The 20,685-nt window shown below is 42.0% G+C and overlaps 1 protein-coding gene across 1 annotated transcript; it reads left to right on the top strand.

Moving 5' to 3' along the window:
* Window positions 1-643: 643 nt before the first annotated feature.
* On the top strand, window positions 644-8,665 carry RBBP7 (retinoblastoma binding protein 7). The gene is made up of 12 exons (XM_009884698.1): window positions 644-664; window positions 916-1,060; window positions 3,038-3,180; window positions 3,660-3,833; window positions 4,125-4,240; window positions 4,843-5,003; window positions 5,434-5,560; window positions 5,654-5,731; window positions 6,318-6,394; window positions 6,845-6,902; window positions 7,712-7,822; window positions 8,597-8,665. Exons 1-12 carry the CDS (start codon window positions 649-651, stop codon window positions 8,663-8,665), a joined length of 1,275 nt encoding a protein of 424 aa, XP_009883000.1. The 5' UTR covers window positions 644-648.
* The last annotated feature ends 12,020 nt before the right edge of the window (window positions 8,666-20,685 follow it).

The raw sequence follows: 20,685 nt of genomic DNA, 5'->3' as shown, positions 1-20,685 counted from the left end.
ATTGCAGGAAATTAAAAATCACACCCAGAGGTACTTGATATTTCCTGGATGAAGGGTCCTTTCTCCTGGGTGCTGCAGATGGCAGGCCTGGCTGGAGCCCCAGGGGGTGGGGGCTCAGTGGCAGGCACCTTCGGGCTCTAGTAGGAGACTCTCTGGGGTGCAAAGAACATGGGAAAAATGGGGTTCCATTTGGTGCTGCACTTAAGTGAATCAATGTGTGAATCAGTGTGTCTGGAAGAGATGTGTCAATGAGCCAGTGGACTGATGTACCATATTAGCAAGCCTGAAGGGAAAAGAAAGAGATGGCTAACCCTTGGGAAAAGATGACCTTGATCCACTGCCCTTTGAAACCATGAAGGCATCTGTTTACTGGAAGAGACAGCTGCCATTTTATGTGGGAGCATTTGAGTCAACATGTGCTAAGAGGACTGCACATGCTGAGCTCTTTGTGCTGCCGTGTTTGGGTGGCTTTCGGCCAGCGTCAGCTCAAAGCCCACTTCCCCCCAGGAAGAACCTGCTGTGATTCTCTTGCCCTTGCCCAGAGGGACGTTTTTCTCTCCCGCTTCCTTGCTGAATGCTCGGCGCCGTTCGTCGTTGCGTCCTGCGCCGCGTCGCGCCTGTGTGCGCGCCCCCCACCCGCCCCCCAAAATGGCGAGCAAGGAAGGTAGGAGGCCCTCTCTTCCCTCTCTCCAGCGGGACGCGTATGCCCGGGGGGGAGTGGGGGAGAGGGGGAGACCGAGGCCATCCGGGCTTCCTCTGCGAGGAGCTTCCGACGGGATGGGGGAGGGGGGCTGTTGTATTTGTCCCCCCGTCGGCCGCCCCTGAAGGCGCTTCGGGGCCCCCCTCTCCTACGCCGCCGCCTCCCTGGGTATAGCGCCCGGCGGGCCCCTGGTTCATCTCCCTCCCTTCCCGCAGTGCTGGAGGACACGGTGGAGGAGCGCGTCATCAGCGAGGAGTACAAGATCTGGAAGAAAAACACCCCCTTCTTGTACGACCTGGTGATGACACATGCTCTGGAGTGGCCCAGCCTCACCGTGCAGTGGTTGCCTGATGTGACCAGGTGAGAGAAGGGAAGAGAGGCCTGGAAGGTGCCAGGGAGGCACAGGGCTCAGCTGCTGGTTTGCTTAGTTTGGAAGGCGGGAGCTGAGGCAGTGTGTAATTGCTTGTTCCATTGCTCTTTTTGTCTCTGCTAACCATGTCTGCGAAGTAATGTGAGGATAAAAACCATGCAAGATGAGAATAATTTGTGTTAGGCTGCTCTTTGTGAGCTTGTAACACTTTTATTTTGCTTACAACTTTAAATACCCTTTGGGTATGCAGAAGCTTTGAGGTAAAAAGTCACAAGTTGATGCTTTACAGAACTCTAGCTTAGCCTAGCAGAAGATGTCATGAGGTGTCAGGAGAGAAATCTTTCTCAATTTATTGATATATGAGACCTAACGCTCTTCTGTAGTTAATTCTGATCAGAGAAATCTATGTACCAAATTAGCTTTTTCTTGAAGACTATTTTTCTGTATGTGCACTACAGATTAATATTCTGTAGGAGCTATAGTGTCTGTCTCCCATTTTATTTAGGTTTTTTTTTAAGTCTGGACTTATTTAAGAGAGTATTGTTCTAAGACTGGGGCTTTGTGTCCTGGTTCTGTCCCTGGCTCACTGTTGACTTCACATATTTTAATTTTTCCATTCTTCCACCTCCCCCTGAAAATTGTGGGCTCATTGGTTAATTTCTTAAATAATTTTGAAGAAGGGGATAGATTCTGTTCATGTGCCAGCTACTATAGGACTTAAATTGTCGCGGTAGCCACTCAGGGCTCCATTGAGGTAGTGGACAAGAACTGGGTCCCTCCTGTTGTTGTAAACTGGATACAGCTAGGTTTTAAAATATCTTATGTGTAAAGTTCATGAAATAATCAGAGGATGGTCTCTTTCTTTAGAATTCCACCTTACATCTGTGATGTTACACCTGGTGGTTAGATGATCACTTAATTTTATATACTAGAATGTTTGGGGAAGATGCTGAGAGATGTGAGCTAACTAGTCATGGCACAGAGAAAATGAAGAGGGGATGTGAGGGTGTGGAGCCCTTATGAGGAACACTTCTGCTTGCCTCGTATTTTGCAGATTGACTTTATATTCAATTTAAAACCTGGTATTTCCAATTATCCAGTGTCAAAATATGTAAGCCATTTAAGGCAAGGACTGTCTCTTTCTATGGCACCTGGCATGATGGGACACCTGTTCGTGATGCAAGTAAGTGTGTGTGCATTGTGTGTTTCTTATTTTGTTTTAGAATTTTCTTTCCCCCTCAAAATGTATGATCATGCCTTGGAAGCGGTATAGTAATACCTGTGGTGGTTTATGATTGCCCAAATAATTCCTGTTTGCTTGGATTCAGACAGCATAATTAGTTTGTTGTTTTCAAGAATGCAGAAGTTGCTTGGCTTTAACTGTTCAAATTTTTCCTTCCAGAGATAAATGGCAGTGTCCATCAAGCCTTTTACTTATTACTAAATGTTGCATTTAACTACCAGAAGAGAAATTTGATTCTAGTTAGCTAGAATTTGTGGAGTGTTTAAAAATGAGCTTCTAAAATAAAATAATAACTGGTAGAAGCTTCTAAGAGAAGTAAATGAAATAGGTTGCCACTTGTCGATATTTGTGTTTTACAGAAAGTAGTATTGATTTTTTTCTAATTCAATACTGTGGAACTGCCAGGGGAATTAAAGACAGAAGTAGGTATTAGTGTCACCTTTAACTACTGTGCAAATTGTAATTGTCCCTTTCAAGCCGTAGTGGCAGTGTTTACTGACTTGTATTGTCACTCTAGTCTTGCTGGTTGTATCTTTGACTTGCTTGTGTCAGAGTCTAGTTCACTTTATTGCACAAGTCTCTTGTGACAAAGAAAGAATTGCTTACATGAGTCTCTCTTCTAGCTCCCTGAAGAAGTTTGGATCTTGAGTGTTATTGATGCTAGCTATCAAACTGCTGGAACCAGGCACATAATTTTATTCCATGCATTTATTACTCTAAACAGGCCAGAAGGAAAGGATTATGCTCTACACTGGCTGGTTTTGGGAACACACACATCTGATGAACAGAACCACCTGGTTGTTGCAAGAGTCCAGATTCCCAACGATGATCAGTTTGATGCTTCACAATATGACAGTGAGAAAGGAGGTGGGCTGTGCATGCATTCTTAGATTATGTTTTAGAAGTAGCATTATTAATAAGTGTTCTGTCTAATGGTATTCTAACTTTCTGTTACTGTCATACTAAAGCTGACATATACTTAGCAATTTACACTAATTCTAGATCATTAATTATGACTAAAAAGAAGAAACTTAAAAGAACTTGGGTAACATTATGATGTACAATCTGTATAACATTTCTACCAACTCTGTCAATTGTGGTGAAAACTGATAAGCGTCTACCTCAAGTAGAGACTAAATCTCTAAATCTCTGAAAGAGTTTGTATCATAGAGGATCCAAAATATCTGAAGTGTTAATGCTGTTGTGTCACGTGGTGCTAGTCTTTCTCATGTTTCATGGTAAGATGCTTACCACTGTTTCTTGGAGTAGGGGAGATGACATGAAATACTGTTTCACCTGTTTAAAATAATTGATATGATAAACTGACCTTTTTCTGATAAATGTAGAGTTTGGTGGCTTCGGATCTGTGACTGGAAAAATTGAGACGGAGATCAAAATTAATCATGAAGGTGAAGTAAACCGTGCTCGTTACATGCCGCAGAATCCCTGCATCATTGCTACAAAAACACCATCTGCTGATGTGTTGGTATTTGATTACACTAAACATCCTTCAAAACCAGGTGGGTCAAACTCCTTGAATTCAAGCAAAATGTCTCTTGTCGTTGAGGGGTAAACTTGTATTTAACTGCAGTTGGGAGTAGAGGTGATGGGCTCTGGAATCCAAATAAGGTCCATATCTCCGGTGACTTTAATTGCCTGGTTATGCATATGAGAATCTTGATAGAAGATCTAAGAGGCTGTTGTATAAAATACAATTATTGCGACAGAAACAAGGGTCTTAGGTGATAGTGGTGCTCTTACGGATTGATGTGCAAGGTGAAACTAAATGAAAATAATTTCCTCTCTTTCAGACCCAAGTGGAGAGTGTAATCCTGACCTTAGATTAAGAGGGCACCAGAAGGAAGGCTATGGGTTATCATGGAACTCAAATTTGAGTGGACATCTTCTCAGTGCATCAGATGATCATGTAAAAACCACATCTTTTCCCCTGTTTAAAAAAAAAAAAAACCAAACCAAAACAACCCCTCCTAATTTATGCTGTAATAAATAATTAGAGAAAAACTAGGTTAGTGTAGCTGTATACTGTTGTGTGGGGAAGCTCTAACATATTGTAATTATAATTCTAAAGGCTGTCAGTTGACTTTAGGCTGTAATCAACAACTAGTTCTTTGTAAAATTCTTGATTAAGAACAGAATGTTTTTATAGTTGTCTGCTGGAAGAAGTTGTTGTACAACAACCCTTTAAACTGGCTTGGGTCTGAGACCGTAAATTAGTAAGACTCTCAAAGGTCAATTAAACTAATAGCTTATAAATTTCTTTGTGGTCTTTAAAAGCATAAATTGCTTTTGTGACCTTATAAATAATCCTTGGTCCTTGAATTAGCAAAAAACTGATTGATAACTCGGCTCACTTCTCACTTATGGCGTATTAAATGTTCCTTTTCAAAACAAAAGAACTGTTTCAGGAGTGTCATCTCTCTGTTTATATGTAGAATGTGATTATGTATTTATTTGAAAGATAATACAGCCAGAGTCCGCGTAACAATAGAACATGACTCTTATTTATAGACTGTGTGCTTATGGGATGTAAGTGCTGGACCAAAAGAAGGCAAAATTGTTGATGCGAAAGCGATCTTTACTGGACACTCTGCAGTAGTAGAAGATGTGGCATGGCATCTGCTCCATGAATCTCTGTTTGGATCTGTGGCGGATGACCAGAAGCTTATGATGTAAGTTGGGGTTAAGCAGTTTCTAGATAGTGTCTGCTGTGAGCTGTCAGTGGACCAGTCCAGAGCACTTGGATAAAAAAATCTGAATTATGGAATGGTCTAATGCAGCTCTCTAGTGCAATCAACTATAGCAGTGCTGCAGAATCACTGAAATCTGCACGTTATTTAATGTGTGCACATGGTTTGAAAATAAGATGTAATGAATATGTATGTCAGCTTTCTGGTGGAAACTGCTCGTGTACAACAGGCACAACACAAGGAAAGGTTATGTAATAAAAACTGTAGCTTCAGACATGGGTTTAATAATAATGTAGTCTCTTAAACTAATACGTAGTGTAGTGAAAAAGAACCTGCTGTGAAAAATCTATGTGTTCACTCTCGCTTTCTCTTCCCTGCCCCCTGCCCTCCCCCAAACCCTTCATTGCAACAGTTGGGACACAAGATCTAACACCACATCCAAGCCAAGTCATTCAGTAGATGCTCATACAGCCGAGGTCAACTGTCTGTCCTTCAATCCTTACAGCGAGTTCATTCTAGCAACTGGTTCTGCTGACAAGGTTTTTACTTGCGTATGCTTTAAATTCATAAGTATTCTAGATGATAATTCTGTAGGCATTATAGTAAAAACAATTTCTTGTTACTTCTCCCAGACGGTGGCTTTATGGGATCTTCGAAACTTAAAATTGAAACTCCACTCTTTTGAGTCACATAAAGATGAAATTTTTCAGGTGGGTAAACTTTTCTCACAAGCTGTAGAAAAAAAGCTAGAAGAGTGCTGACTTGGATGAGAACATGTAGATTTTCACATGGTGACCCACCACGATAAGTCTGTTCAACATTAAATAGTGAATTTTGTTTCAACAAATACAGACAGTACCACATAGTTTCTTTCTGCCTTTCCCCACTTGACTCTGAAGCAAGTAGTCAGCTTAGTGCTAAAAATACACTGGGAGCTCGCAAGTACCTTCAGTACAAGTAGAAGGTTTCTCTAAAATATCCTGCTGTAGAGAGGACTTGGGTTCAAATCTAATATTGTGAGCTCTGCCTATTTGGTGGGTGCAAGTAACAGTGAATTTTAGACAATTAAATTTCATTATATGGTAAATCTGTAATAGTGAAATAATGTTGGCTGTTCAATTTGAGAAATCTTAAGACTTTAAAGTGCTCTGTTTGAGCTGTAGGATATCCTTTGCGCTGGAAGAAACAGATGTTTTGAGTATAGTTGTTGAAAATTAGTGGCCAGGTGCTGGTGATGGGTATTCAGGATATGTAGAAATCGGTAACTGCTCCAGTCAAGTTGTTTTCTTTCAATAGGTTCACTGGTCTCCTCATAACGAAACAATTCTTGCTTCAAGTGGTACTGATCGTCGGCTTAATGTATGGGATTTGAGGTGAAAAACATTTCCTTTCTTTTAGTATATATGAACAGATAGTTTAAAAAAAAAAAAAAAAAAAAAAAGGCTGCAGACCTGCTTTATTTGGTAGACTGCAGTTGTGCTGTTCTATAGCCTTTCTTGCTCGCTTAACTCAGACCTGGTTCTTCTGGGTGTACAACAGAAGCAGCGCAGTGCTCCTAATGTTACTCCTCTATAAGGGTTTCTTGCTAATAGAGTTATTTTCTGTCTTCTTTAGTAGTGATTTCTGCCTCCATGTGCTGCACAAGTTAGATTCCATTTCAGGAATGATAACGCCAAACAGTTGATGTTTTATACCTGAGGCTTATAGTTACTTGACAGTGAGGAAAACCAATAGCAAAAGTAAATACTGTAAACAAAGGCTAGGAACTGTTAAGCTGATGCAATTTTCATGATTAATAAAAAGTGCAAACTACTTTCTTACAGTAAAATTGGAGAAGAGCAGTCTGCAGAGGACGCAGAAGATGGGCCTCCTGAGTTGCTGGTACGCTTTTGTTCAGGTTTCAGTGTGCAGACATGTTACATGGCAGTATGATGCCTTATGGCTGTACTACTAAAACTGCAGCAGTTCTTAAATCTTTTCACATCCCCGGTTTTCAGTCCATTGCGTTAGTAGGCTTCCTCTTCCATTGGCAGTAGGCTTCCTCTTTTCAGTTCTGAAGGCACTGATTTTTTTCAAAGCTGTTCTGGGCATGATTTGCACATCTGTATTGTGAAAAGTATTTACAGTTCGGCCGTGTGCTTGTCTGTACTGTTCTATAACTAAATGCATGTAAAGCCAAGGCCTCACATTGTTTATCTTGCATTAGACTAGTTAGGTCCCATATAACTAACCTTACTGATGCAGAAAGTACAAAGGCTTATGTTTTGTTTTGCTTCCTTAGGAAGCAAACAAGTAAAAATGCTTATAGTTTGGTTTCTCCATTTCCTGTGTAACTGTGTAAGTGCTCATATAACTAGATGAAGTAATGGATATAAAAGACTGCTGGATTTCACAGGCCAACGTTGTGTGAAGTAGCACAATTTTGAGGATGTCAGTCGGTTGTTGCTAAAATAAGATGAACTGTTGGCTTAAATGCTGTCTCAGCAATTGCATCCATGTCCATAAGCGATGAGTGGAATGTGCTGTTCCACACACGCCTTCTTTACGGCTGTATTGTGAATCTCTAGTAGCAAGTTTTTCTTCTTTGTGTAGTCATCAGCATGATGAATTTAACTTCTGAATCCCAGGTTTTAACAGATTTTTCTCTAGAGGTGAAGTGGCTTACTGAAGCTTGTGGGGTTTTTTAACAGTTTATTCATGGAGGACACACTGCCAAAATTTCAGACTTCAGTTGGAATCCTAATGAGCCTTGGGTAATCTGTTCAGTATCAGAGGACAACATAATGCAGATATGGCAAATGGTGAGTGTCACGACAGCTCTTGAGTTACTGTGAAGCTTGTTGCATAAATGAAACTGAAATGGCTTGTTCTTCTTAGGGCAGCTTCTGAGGACAGCTTAGCCTGTTGCCTGTACTTCTTACACTGTTAGATTGGAGAGTAGGGCTTTCAAAAGAAAACAAAGACTAAACCAACCTGAATAGATGTAACTGCTAGCTATTTCTTGACTCCAAGTCTTAGGTACAAGTTAATAGTAAGAATAAATGTGGCAGTTGCAAACTTCCATCGAATACTAGCCAAGACTTACTGGTTTTTACTTCCCCCCCCAGCTCACTGTGAAGCAAGTTGCCTTTTAACTCTCCAGTTAGTTCATATTATGTTACATTACAGGAATTTGATCAGTTATCTTATAAATGTGGAATAAAATCACTTGGGAATAACAAGTTAAAAATGTAACAGGCTTAAATGTCTCTCACAAGGCAGGCTTTCATTTTTTTAATACCTGTTCTTTAACTTGTTTTGTGTGTTCAGACTGAGGTTGAGATAGGTCCAAATAAAATGTTCATGGTAAGGAATTAAATGGCCAAGGCTTTGCTGAAACAAAACAAACTGAGAAGACACTGCCACTGTATGCATATGCCTAAATTTGGCTGCCTTTTAAGAAAAGGCGGGGAGAGGGTCCTTTTGAGGAGGGGATAATATCTGAGCCTTCTTGGTATCATGTTTTTTCTGTATAAAGTGTAGAAGATTGTTTAAAAGCAATTGTGTCTACCACTTGTAATATTTTGTGTCTTTAGGCAGAAAACATATACAATGATGAAGAACCAGATATAGCGGCAGCCGAACTGGAGGGTCAAGGAACATAACTTTTCTTCCTTAAGGGAAACACGGGGTGTGACATAGTAATGTAATTTGACTACTGTGTACATTTAAGGGGGAGGAGGGGTGGAAAAAAAACCCTGAAACAAACCCCAAACCAACCAAACAAAAAAAAACCAAACCCAAAACTAAGCACTGGGCAGAAGTGTTACGTCACAAAACAAGAATATCCTTAATTTGACAGGAAGAGCATGTATATTCAACTTATCATGGGATACCCTTGGTTATCTGGGCACTTTGAGCTATTGTATACTGTACAGCAATTAGCTTTTAGGAAAAATAAGAATGACTTAATACGTATGTCTATATTTTTTAAACAAACTTAGTGGGTTCCTGTAAATAAAACAGTCAAATCCTCACTTTTCTCACACTGAAAATGTGGAAAAAAAAAAAAAAAAAAAAAAAAAAAAGGAAAACCAAAAAAGCACCAAAGTTTTTATTATTATGTAAAAAGAGCTTTTCACTTTTACACAGCACTTTTGGATTGGCTTTGCATAAATAAAATTTATTAAATAAAATGTTTGGTGTGTTTTATTATTGTCCGTTGACATAAGGTGAATGCCTTCTTGCCTGAACATAATTTAATTTCTGCATGGTAATAAAGATGTGTAGTTTTTAGTCCTCAAGCCAGGACAGTAACTTACTCCACAATTAAAGGTCTGGGGACATGAGAGTTGTCTTAATGCAAAAAAAATTGGAATAGACAACTTGGATCCTTCACAAACAGAATGAGGTTTGGGGAACACATGGGGATGACCAGTAAGATTCCTGTACAGTTCCAGTATAAATCTTGAGCAGACTCAAGTAACTGCTGAGTTTGGTTTTGGATGTGGTTTTGTGTGTGTGTTTTGTTCTTTTTTTTTTTTTTTTTTTTTAGGGTGGTGATGGAAGCACTGTCCTTTAACCTTTTCTGGTCTTAGGTACCAAGATGGCAGTGTGGTCTCAGTGAATTGGTATGACCTGTGTTTAGTTAGAGCCCTCCTGTAGCTTTTTTTTAATAAACTAGTGTGAGGCAATCAGGCAGGTGTCTAAAATGCATTAATATCTGAACAAATATAAGACAAACACACAGTTTGCTTCTAAACCTCTGGTTGACTGAAAAAGCTGGAGAATTTGGGCCATGTAGAGGTAAAATATCGCCATATTTATCACGGTTCTATAGACAAGTTATGGATCACCTTGGGAGATGTCAGTCAGACAAATCTAAGTTGGCGTGTAACGAGTTTAAATGAAACTTTTTAGTTACTTAAGACAGGCCTCAATTAAATGAATTGTTGGCTGTCCTTATCTTTCTGCTCAAACTGAAAAAAATAGAAGACTTTGGTCAGTGGTACTGAAAGTGTGCTTTTTTTGTGAGGTTGAAAATATTACCTCCCTTGATGAGTAACTTGCTCTTGTCTTTACTTGACTTTAACAAGTTGGTAGGTCGCTGGGCTCAAGCTGTGTATCTTAAGCTACCTGTACTGGGTATGGCTGGCATGGAGTTTGCTTCCATCCAAGAAGAGGATATGGTGCTGTGTTTTGGATTTATGGCTGGAAGGGTGTTGATAATGCACCTGTGTTTTGGCTATTGCTGAGCAGTGCTTGCACACCACGTCAGCTGGGGGTGGGCAAAAGGTGGGGAGGGGACACAGCCAGGACAGCTGACCCAAATTAGCCAAAGGGGAATATTCCTTACCATGTCATGCTCCACAATAAAAAATGAGACAGAGGAAGAAGAAGGGAGCCTTCCATGGTGGCTGTTGCTTGGAGGCTGGCAGGGCATTGTCTGCTGCTGGGAAGTAGCAATGGATTCCCTTCCTTCCCCCATTAAACTGTGTTTTGTATCTATCCCTGAGATTTTTTTCTTCCTATTCTCTCCCCTGTCCTGCTGGGGTGGGGTGGGTGCGAGTGAGGAGCTGCATGAGTGCTTAGCTGCTGGCCAGGGTCAACCCACCACTCTTCCATTCACTATGGAAAGCTTCTATTTGAGGTAAATACTTCAGTTTTTTAGGAGTGAGAGTTGAATGAGTAAGAGCTTTGATTTAGCTCCTTTTAGTGCTCTGAATGAGAATTTGGTAGGCTGGATGCTCCCTAGGTCTAGTATGCTGGGCTGCATCAAAAGAAGCGTGGCCAGCAGGTCAAGGAAGGCAATTTCTGCCCATCTACTCTGCTGTGGTGAGACCCCACCTGGAGTACTGCATCCAGCTCTGGAGCCCTGAGCACAGGAAAGACATGGACCTGTTTGAGCGAGTCCAGAGGAGGGCCACAAAAATGACCAGAGGGCTGGAGCACCTCTCCTATAAGGACAGGCTGAGAGAGCTGGGATTGTTCAGCCTGGAGAAGAGAAGGCTCTGAGGAGACCTTATAGCAGTCTTCCAGTACTTAAAGGGCACCTCCAGGAAAGATGAGGATAAACTTTTTAGCAGGGCCTGTTGTGATAGGACAAGGGGCAATGGCTTTAAACTGAAAGAAGGCAGATTTAGAGTAGGTATAAAAAGAAATTTTCTACGCTGACGGTGGTGAAACACTGGCACAGGTTGCCCAGAGAGGTGGTGGATGCCCAATCCCTGGAAACATTCCAGGTCAGGTTGGATGGGGCTCTGAGCAGCCTGATCTAGTTGAAGGTGTCCCTGCTCATTGGACTAGATGACCTTTAAAGGTCCCTTCCAATCCAAACAATTCTATGATTCTAGTAGACCAGTGGAATGTGACGTCCCATTCTTAAAAGTAGTGATACTTGGGAGTGAGGTGGGAATGAACAAAGGGTTCCCTTTGTTCATTCCCAAGGTTTTGACAAGGGAGGTAATTCACTTTCATGAGACTGGTACCATGTACTAGTACTGTAGTGCTGATCAACGTTCAGCCAAAGCCAGCCCCTTCCAGGACAGAGGTGGCAGTTGGTAGCTGGAACTTGACTCTAGACGTCTGTGGTTTGGCATTTTGTTCCTAAAGAAGGTGCTCACCTGTGTGTCACTGAGAGAACCAACTTCCTTCCAGCATGCACCCTCTGGTCATTGTCTGCAGCAGATTATCCCTGTGCTGGCGCTGTGAGGGAACAGCAGTGAAGCCGTAGAGCAAAGATACTGCTAAATTTCCTGTTTGAGTAATAATGGTCATTCAGCCAAGAGTCAACATCTGTTGACAAGGTCTTGGTACGTGTAAGCAGGCCAGCAGCTTTCCTTGCCGCACAGGAAGGCCCCTGCAGTGATATCTAAAGGGAACTCTGGCTGCTCTGGATGCCGATTTAATTTGCAAGTGGCAGCAAATGATAAGTATTAAACGTATTGAACTCAGGGATGGTTTTTGGTCAGGTCCTACTTCCTTTTGACGTTCCTTCTGACATAGGCGGCTTTTGAAAAATAGGAAATGAAGAGGTCAATGGCCGGACTGATTGATTGTTACTGGGAAAAACAAAAGTGCTTCCCAGAGGGTGCGATGGCGGCTCCTCCTGGCACTGATGCAGCTGTGGGCTGTCAGACCAGCCCTGCCAGTGCTCCTCAACGCTTACTTCAAGGAGACCCACTGGCTGCTTTGCACCAGCGTGTGGGGTGCGATTCACTCCTACAGTGAGTCATTCCAGCTTCGAGTGTCTGTTACGGCTGGGCTGTTAATGTTGAAGTTTTCTTGCCGCCTCACTAACGAGATGACAGAGGGGGAAGGAGGGGGTGAACTGCTCATTGCAGCTCTTTTTGGGTTGCTCTTCTTATGCTTATGTTTGTAATTCCTGGCCTGCCGTTAGCCAGGACACCCCGTGTTGTAGGCACTGGGTCATCACGCGTAGATGTGTCTCCTTCCACACCTTTTTTCAGACTGGTTCCTAGAAAAGTGATGCAGGGAGGTGTAAAAGCACTTGAACGTTCCTGTGGAAGGCAGAGATGCTGCCAGTGGTCAGCAGGCAGGGGGCAGCCGGAGATACCCTGTGCTAAACAGCGTGAAAGCTGCTGAAGGACAGCTAGGCCTTTACCCAATTAACCATGCTTCGGTCTTGCTGGTGTACGTGGGGGTAAAAAACACTAAAATGCCAAATCCAGGCAAAGGAGGTGAACGCGTTCTCTAAGCGTGGTTTTGGTCTGACTCACAGATCGGCAGCGGGGGGATCTGCCGCTGGAGCCATCTGGCCTGAGACAGCCGATGCAGCTGCTGGGCTAGCAGCTTCTGTCCCCGGCTGTCCAGCTTGCTCACCGGCTCCAGAAATGTCTCAGGCCCCCTCAGGAAGCTGGAAAGTGATGACCTGGTGTTAGAGGCTCTCATGATAGACTGTCCCCGTCACTCTTACTTCAGATTCTCTGAATTCATTCCTGTTGGACACAGGGTCTCCTCCTGCAGGATGCACAACGCCTGCTGAAACACCACCATGTCTGGCAGGACTCAGACAGATTGCCACTTGGTCACTCAAAAAAGCCTTAAAGCCATTTTGTTTTTTTAATGGCCTTGTTTTGCATCCTGGTTAACTGGATAAAGGTAAATTAATGCAAAAGCATACCTGTCTCATTGATTAGTGGCATACTGTCAAGAGAAGTTTTAGTGCTGATATACAATGCTGTTGTACAGACCCATCTATCTTTTAAAATACAAATAAATGGTTGTTGGTGCCCCTGATTTCTTTTGCTGAAATGCCAAGAACTCCAAGTTGGAGCTCTGTGAGTCTGTGGATATCTTCAATGTCCCTCAAAGGACTCAGCACCCACGCTCATACAGCTGAAAGGCAGCAGGTATTATGGAACAACAGAAGAGCATAATTTCATTATCTTTAATACACTTGTAGTTCAAAGTGCTCCAGTAAATACAACCTCTGTGCTGACTTCTTTTCCCCGAGTCTGAATTGTCTTTCACGGTGTATGTGTCCACACATACTTTCCTTCAGTAGTAGCAACCTTGCACAAGCCTTACGTCAATAAGCTTGTGCCCACAGCCAGGTCCCGGGGCCAGTATTTAATTTAAGACTTAGCCTACATCTTGCAGACTTAAACATCTTCATTACTGAGTGAGAATGTGCTGCTGTGGGACCATTATGGTTTTTAATTCACAAGTCCTGTACATTTTTTTATTGCCTGAGTGGAATGTTTGTGAACCATTGGAAGGCCGTCATTTTTAAGCCTCTTCATCTATCGGAGTTCCTTAATATTTTGATTTTAAAAACTGGTGCCCTCCATAGTAGGTAGATAATGCTTATGTACTGCAGTTAGTAGTAAAAATAATGGAATTTGAAGTTAAAAAAAAAAAAAAAGCCATAAAATAGTCAACCTGAACAATGGCTACACCAAGATATTTATTTATTGCATTAAACAATAGTTACTTTAGGTGTACTTACGGAGCATACTTAATTCAGTAAGTTACTCCTGCAGGTTGGTACCTGCTGAGGGGGAGGAAAAAAACAGAGCTTTCCATCCACTGGCCTTTATTTTAGAGGGAACTGTGTACAGAGTATTGAGACCTGCCTTGTCTGTGTTATTTCCAGAAGCACAGGCCTAACAAAAACTACAGAAGGTAATTTAAAATGAAAAATTGCCATTTTAGGGCAAATTCCTTGTTTGTTCTCAACACCTACATGTTTGATGCATTTTTTCAGCGTAAAGGGTATCTTCTGTCGCTAAGGTTTTCAGTCTGTACCAATGAAATCTAAATTCTTTCATCTTCATTCTGAAATAAAACATGAATGGCAGTGGAACTATAAACTACACTGAAAAACCTGCTATTTTATTGCAACAGACCTGTGTTTCCAGGAGTTGAATGACAAAATCTCCAGCCGTGCCACCTCATCAGGCCACCAGAGCGCTTCAGAAGCGTGGCGGGTAGCTAGAGAGCAGCACTCACACGCTTCCAACACCGCCTCGTAGCAGTGGTTCATTACTGATAAGGCCAATGCACATTACTGGTGACCATCACAAATTTTTGTTTCCGCTGTTTTCTTCTCTAAGAACATGATGGGTTGTCTCACCAGCTCCTCTGAGTGTAAACTTGAACAACAGAAATATCTCTGAGGAGGTGGAAGTGGTTAAGGGTAATTGATACCGAAGTATTTTGGAACACTGATACTGATACAACAGCAAAACTCCAAGTGTGTAACTTTCCTGCATTTTACTTCAATGAGACAAGAAGCACTCTCAGGGTTTTTCCTTTACTATGTATGAAGAACTGCATTTTCTTTACTTGCACTGCTTTTATTGTTGCATGCAAGACCCTTAAAGATATCAACTGTTGGATGCTAGACAATTTTTGGCATTTTTTTATGCCCTTATGCATACTATACTTTCCTATAGTACGGCAGTTGCACTGGATGATCTTTGTAGGTCCCTTCCAACTGAAATATTCTGTTATTGGTGTGTGTGCTGGACATTCTCACTTCAGCACCGCAATAGCTGACCAAAGCGCGCTCGTTAGCTGTGTCAACTCCCCACACAGAATGAGAAGTACTTCGTCAACACCCACTTTGACTTTTTGCTTTCCAGTCACTAGAATGTCCAATGCCATCGATTCTCTTCATTCTTTCAAAGTCAGCTTCTTGTCCTGTGAGCTGGTACTTCAGAGAAATGACACTCACACCCAAAGCTTCCCCCAGTCCTGGCGTGGCCAAACCTGCATAACAAATGGTAACCTGATTGACTGAAACATCAAAATGTGTTTGGGAGTTGTGTAACTACTATTCCCCTTGAAAAGGCAATGATTTTCTGATTTAAACATCAAGCCTGCATAAGAACTGTATCCTGGAAAAAAGGGGTAGGAGAAGATTCAGGAACCTTCTGGTAGGAAATAGCAGAAGTGCAGTCAAAGCCAGCAAAAGCTTTGATGAACAGGATTTATAAAAATAGGCAGTCTGACCAAGATCAAATGGTTTTATACGAATACCAGTGGTGGGGAAAAACCACCCAAAGAGCCCCAACCCCGACAAATTACCTGGATTAAATACCAGTAACGTATCTTGGACTTGGCAGAACTGAGGTTGTTATTTTGACTATTAAGACCAGGACATAGAGTTGGTTATCAGTATGCAATATCTATCACGTGGCTGTGGTTAGAACAAGGTTAAAAATGACGGACTTGAATTCATTTCCTCAGCTTGAGCAAATATCACAAGATGTCACAGGGCATTTAGCTTTTTAGATGCTGCAAGTGATTGCTTTCTTGAAGTAGAGCTTTAGGAGCGGTATTCTTGGCATAGTCTTGAATTATGCATGATTATGCCTGCTTCAAGGCTCAACTGTGGCAGCCCATAAGGTCGGCAAATCCCAGATCCTCGTTTGAGCTGGAAATCCAAAATAACATGCAACCTCAAAGCTGGAAGGTAACAAATGGTTTTAAAGGAACTTAAAATGAAGTCTTTGCAAGCAGCACAATATTCTTAAATTACTTACAGGTAAATTACTTAGATGGGTGCCAGAGTCAGCAAGACCAATAAAAGCTAGCCTAGTTAGATGAGGCTGAGTGAGGCTGTTCGAAGAAAATGCATCCTTTGTTCAAGACGTCATGTCTTAACAGGACGAAAAAGATGGATAATGGGAAATTTAAATGTAAAAAAAAAACCAACCAAACATTCAGAAAGGAGCAAAAAAAGGTACCTGTGAGCAGTAATTTACTAAAGGCCTAAAAGCAAGTACACCTTTTTCAAGTACATCAAACACACTTGCTGTCAGCCAGGGAGATGAAGCCCTAGCAACGATGGACTGAAGGGCTCAGAATGCAGCTGGTGAAAGAGGTTCTCACATCAGAGCTACTCTTCACAAGAAAAGGGTTAAGTACAGCCTCAAATGTGTACGTACACGTGTGCATACACACAAACATTAACAGAAGAGACAGCACCTAACAACAAAAACAACCCTTTTAAAAATGGCAAAATTCCTCAGCTATTAACTGTGATGTATAACCAAATTTCTCTGAAAAAGCTTTCAAATCTGACCAGTTTTTGTACAGAATTTGGGAAGACTGGGCAGATCCATGGAACCGCTATCAGTAGATTTGGCTTCTGTACCAGTGTGCACCATAAGAAAGGATAGAAACAGTAGAGATGCTTATATAACACATTGTGCTTTCCAAACACACTGAGGAACAGGGAGTTATTGGAAGTGGTCAGCACGGATTTATCAAGGGTAAATCACGCTTGACCAATTTGATGGCCTTCTACAATGATGTAACTGGTTGGCTGGATGAAGGGAGAGCTGTAGATGTCATCTACCTTGACTTCAGCAAGGCTTGGCTAGATGAGGAGACAGTGTGGTGGATTGAGAGCTGGCTGTGTGACAGGACTCAGAGGGTTGTGATCAGTGGCATGAAGTCTAGTTGGAGGCCTGTAACCAGTGGTGTCCCCCAGGGGTCGATACTTGGTCCAATTTTGTTTAATATATTCATTAATGACCTGGATGACGGGACAGAGTGTATCCTCAGCAAGTTTGCTGATGATACCAAACTGGGAGGGGTGGCTGACTCTCCAGAGGGCCGCGCTGCCATCCAGCGGGACCTGGACAGGCTGGAGAGCTGGGCAGATAGGAACCTAATGAGGTTCAACATAAGCAAGTGCAGGGTCCTGCATCTGGGGAGGAAGAATGCTAGGCACCAGTATAGGTTAGGGGTGGACCTGCTGGGAAGTAGCTCTGAGGAGAAGGATTTGGGGGTCCTGGTAGATAGTAAATTGTCCATGAGCCAGCAGTGTGCCCTTGTCACCAAAAAGGCCAATGGAATCCTGGGCTGCATAGGGAAGAGTGTGTCCAGTAGGTCGAGGGAGGTCATTCTCCCCCTCTACTCGGAACTGGTGAGGCCACAACTGGAATAGTGTGTCCAGTTTTAGGCTCCCCAGTTCAAGAGGGACAGGGAACTGCTGGAGAGAGTCCAGCGAAGGGCAACCAAGATGATTGAGGGATTGGAGCATCTCCCTTATGAAGAAAGGCTGAGAGAGCTGGGACTCTTTAGCCTGGAGAAAAGAAGGCTGAGGGGAGACCTTATTACTACTTACAAATATCTAAAGGGTGGGTTGAAGGAGGATGGAGCCACACTCTTCTCGGTGGTTCCCAGTGACAGGACAAGGGACAATGGGCACAAGTTGGAACATAGAAAGTTCCATTCCAACACACGGAGAAACTTCTTTACAGTTCGGGTGACAGAGCACTGGCACAGGCTGCCCAGGGAGGTTGTGGAGTCCCCTTCTCTGGAGATTTTCAAAACCCGCCTGGATGCAGTCCTGAGTAATGTGCTCTGGGCAATCCTGCTTTAGCAGGGGAGTTGGACTAGATGACCTCTAGAGGTCCCTTCCAACTCTGAAAATTCCGTGATTCTGTGATATAGAGGCAGAGGCAGCACCTTTTGTGGAGACAAGTCTCAGATGTGAGACAATACTTTAAAAGAGCAAACAAGTACAGCAAGGATGGCAACTGAGACTGGGAAACGCACTTGGATTTCCAAAATACCTGGCACAGCTCTCTAAAAGGCTCAGGGGTAGAGCCTACATTGTTCAGCTTTTATGAAATGGGTATCTTCTAACAAGTGAACAATTTTAATTTTTTTTCCAACAAAAAAAATAATGAATTCTATCTTCAAAGAGTCACAGAGGACATCATAGTATATTGTTGTAAAAAAAAAATTTATGTGCCACCTGGAAAAAAGTATATATAAAGGAAAACTGAACTCAAAACCAGTTCTCATAGGTTTAGGGAAGATGCCAAATGTTAGGGAATACGCCAGAAAAGGCAAACAGAACACTCAGCATCATTAGGAAACTGGGAGAGACTTGTACATCAGTAACAAATGACCCTACATCGTATAACAGAGAGGGGAGCACTCGAAGTTACTAGACAACCTGATTTTTAAGAGAAAAAACCCCACAATTTTTACACTGCACACAAATCAACGATGGTGGATAAATTTTTGGCGACAGAAGGCACAAGCGGAATTCAAAGCAGGCAGCCACAGGTTCAGCCAGAGCTTCCGCTCTCTGTGGTCCCACGTGCCCCCCACCTTACGATGCCCCCCACCTGCAGCCTGTTGGGCGAGCGTAGCAGGTACAGCACTTTTCTTACCGTACACGGCCTGCATGGCTTGTACTGGCCACCACCAGTGACACGCAAGTCATCGCCACGACCCTGTAATACCACCCTTCTTAGGGCATTTCACTTGAACAATACACTTGAACTCAAATTTCACATCTTTTAATTTTCGTTCTTGAGTTTTCAAACAGATACAATGAGCTCTGTAGATCCAGTCAGAAGACACGAACAGGATGTTAAAGAAAAACTCAGAGGCCAATATATTAAGCATACTTATTTACTTAATCTATACAGAATCGAGTAGATAAAATTTCAGATTCACATTAGTGAAAAATCTCTACAAAATGTTTTTGAAAAGCAAAACAAAAACTGCCTGTTCATTTATAATTTCTCGTCATGAAAGCAGACATGGGTTGTAAAAATAAAGCAGTGTGTTTAGCACAAACTAGATTTCTGCATCACTTTTTTCACAGTTATTTCCATCTACAGTCCAAAGAGGTAGATTTTCTTCAACACCTGAGAATTGAACTGTAACGTAACCAGGTGTAATGAAAGGAAGGACAAAACATTAGAGATACAGCCCTAACTTACTTGTGTACGTGTACACATATTTGGGTCTTGCATCACATACAATTTAGCTTTTTGCAGCTTAATCATGGTGAAACTGTCAATCAGGCCCCAGAGTTTTGAGAATTAGACATACTTATTTCAGGCTACATCAGTTTACAGCCCAGGTTAAACAGTTTATGGTAGTGGGAGAAAGGTATTAATACAAGTTTACTTAAAAACCCTACTGGAGCCAATTTGGCTGCAGACTGGCAGTGCAGGAGCCTGCTGTATGGCAGATCAGTTAGAATAAGGAGCTTATCCCTTATATAAATTTGTATTTTTTTTAAAGAACGCTCTTTAAGCAATGCATGGAACTGTATTGACTGGTTTCAGGAAGCAAAGTACAGCTCACCTTGGCCAGATAAATTGATATGATATGGGTATGTTAAGGGTAGGAAAGAGAAAAAGATATCCCCGTTTTAAAAGCCTTTCACTTGGGCCATTCTGCTCCATTTACATATTATGTCAGTAGCAAATATATTTATATTGCTGTTCTACACATCTGTCACGTCTCTAAAAGCCCTTTAAAATATTCCTGCAGCAGGGTCCAAAAAGTCGCTCTTGCCTCCATATAGAACAAGCACTATAGAAAGAATTGTTAAAGATACAAATGTCCAAATAATAAATTGTAAAAATAGAAAACGGCACGTCCTACCTTGCCAAGGGTATGATGCATCAGGTACATCATTTTTCACTTTTCCTCAGGAAAATTACTTCGTGCTTAGTCTTAGCCGAAAACCAGTTCTTGCAACAACTCTTTTTAAACAGCTTGATTCTACAAAGCAAGTCCTTTGAAAAGCAAGTCTGAAATACTTCTTTCCAGTATTTTTTTTATGCCATATGGTTAGCATGTTTAACATTTCAAAGCTCTGAGTCTAACCTGACTGACTACTCATTGCTACCTTCTTTTCATTCCTGTATTGTGCTTGGGCCACGAACACAAGACCCGTGCAAATCTAGGAGAAAGATGGCCAGCTTCCCCTGTGCTCCACCATTCCAGAAATGTCAGTTTTGCACAGTTCCTCTCAGTGGTATGAGCTAAAACACATTTATCAGGCCTTACTTAACCTTACTCTCTTTCAGAGACAGCTACATTATTTCAATGTACATCACTACAGGAAAAGGATCAGGAGCTCAGTGCAGCCTGAACATTCAAGTAATTTAGCCACTAAACTGTCAAGGGCAATGAGGGTGGGAAGCTCATTGAGAGATGTGCTCGATTCAGAAATCCCCTCCCAAGTAAGTGCAAAGAACTTTAAGTACCAGAAAAGGCTACACATGTTTGTATTTCTTAAAATGAGAGCAATCAAAACTAGAAAGTAAGTACATGGGAACTGAAGTTAAGGGTAACTTGTAGTTACTTCACACATTGTCTTGCCAAAAAATAAATGTTGGTCCTAGTTTCTCTCAGGAAAAGAAGTCAAAATGCTGATATCAATTTTTCT

Source organism: Charadrius vociferus, unplaced genomic scaffold (assembly GCF_000708025.1).
Source record: "Charadrius vociferus isolate BGI_N301 unplaced genomic scaffold, ASM70802v2 scaffold200, whole genome shotgun sequence".
Lineage (NCBI taxonomy): Eukaryota > Metazoa > Chordata > Aves > Charadriiformes > Charadriidae > Charadrius > Charadrius vociferus.
The sequence above is the reverse complement of the archived record's forward strand: the minus strand, read 5'-3'. Positions and strand labels throughout refer to the sequence as shown.

Coding starts and splice junctions, on each gene's coding strand:
- RBBP7 (XM_009884698.1), top strand. Junction 3,181..3,659: donor ATATGACAGTGAGAAAGGAG/GTGGGCTGTGCA, acceptor TGATAAATGTAG/AGTTTGGTGGCTTCGGATCT. Junction 5,732..6,317: donor ATAAAGATGAAATTTTTCAG/GTGGGTAAACTT, acceptor TTCTTTCAATAG/GTTCACTGGTCTCCTCATAA.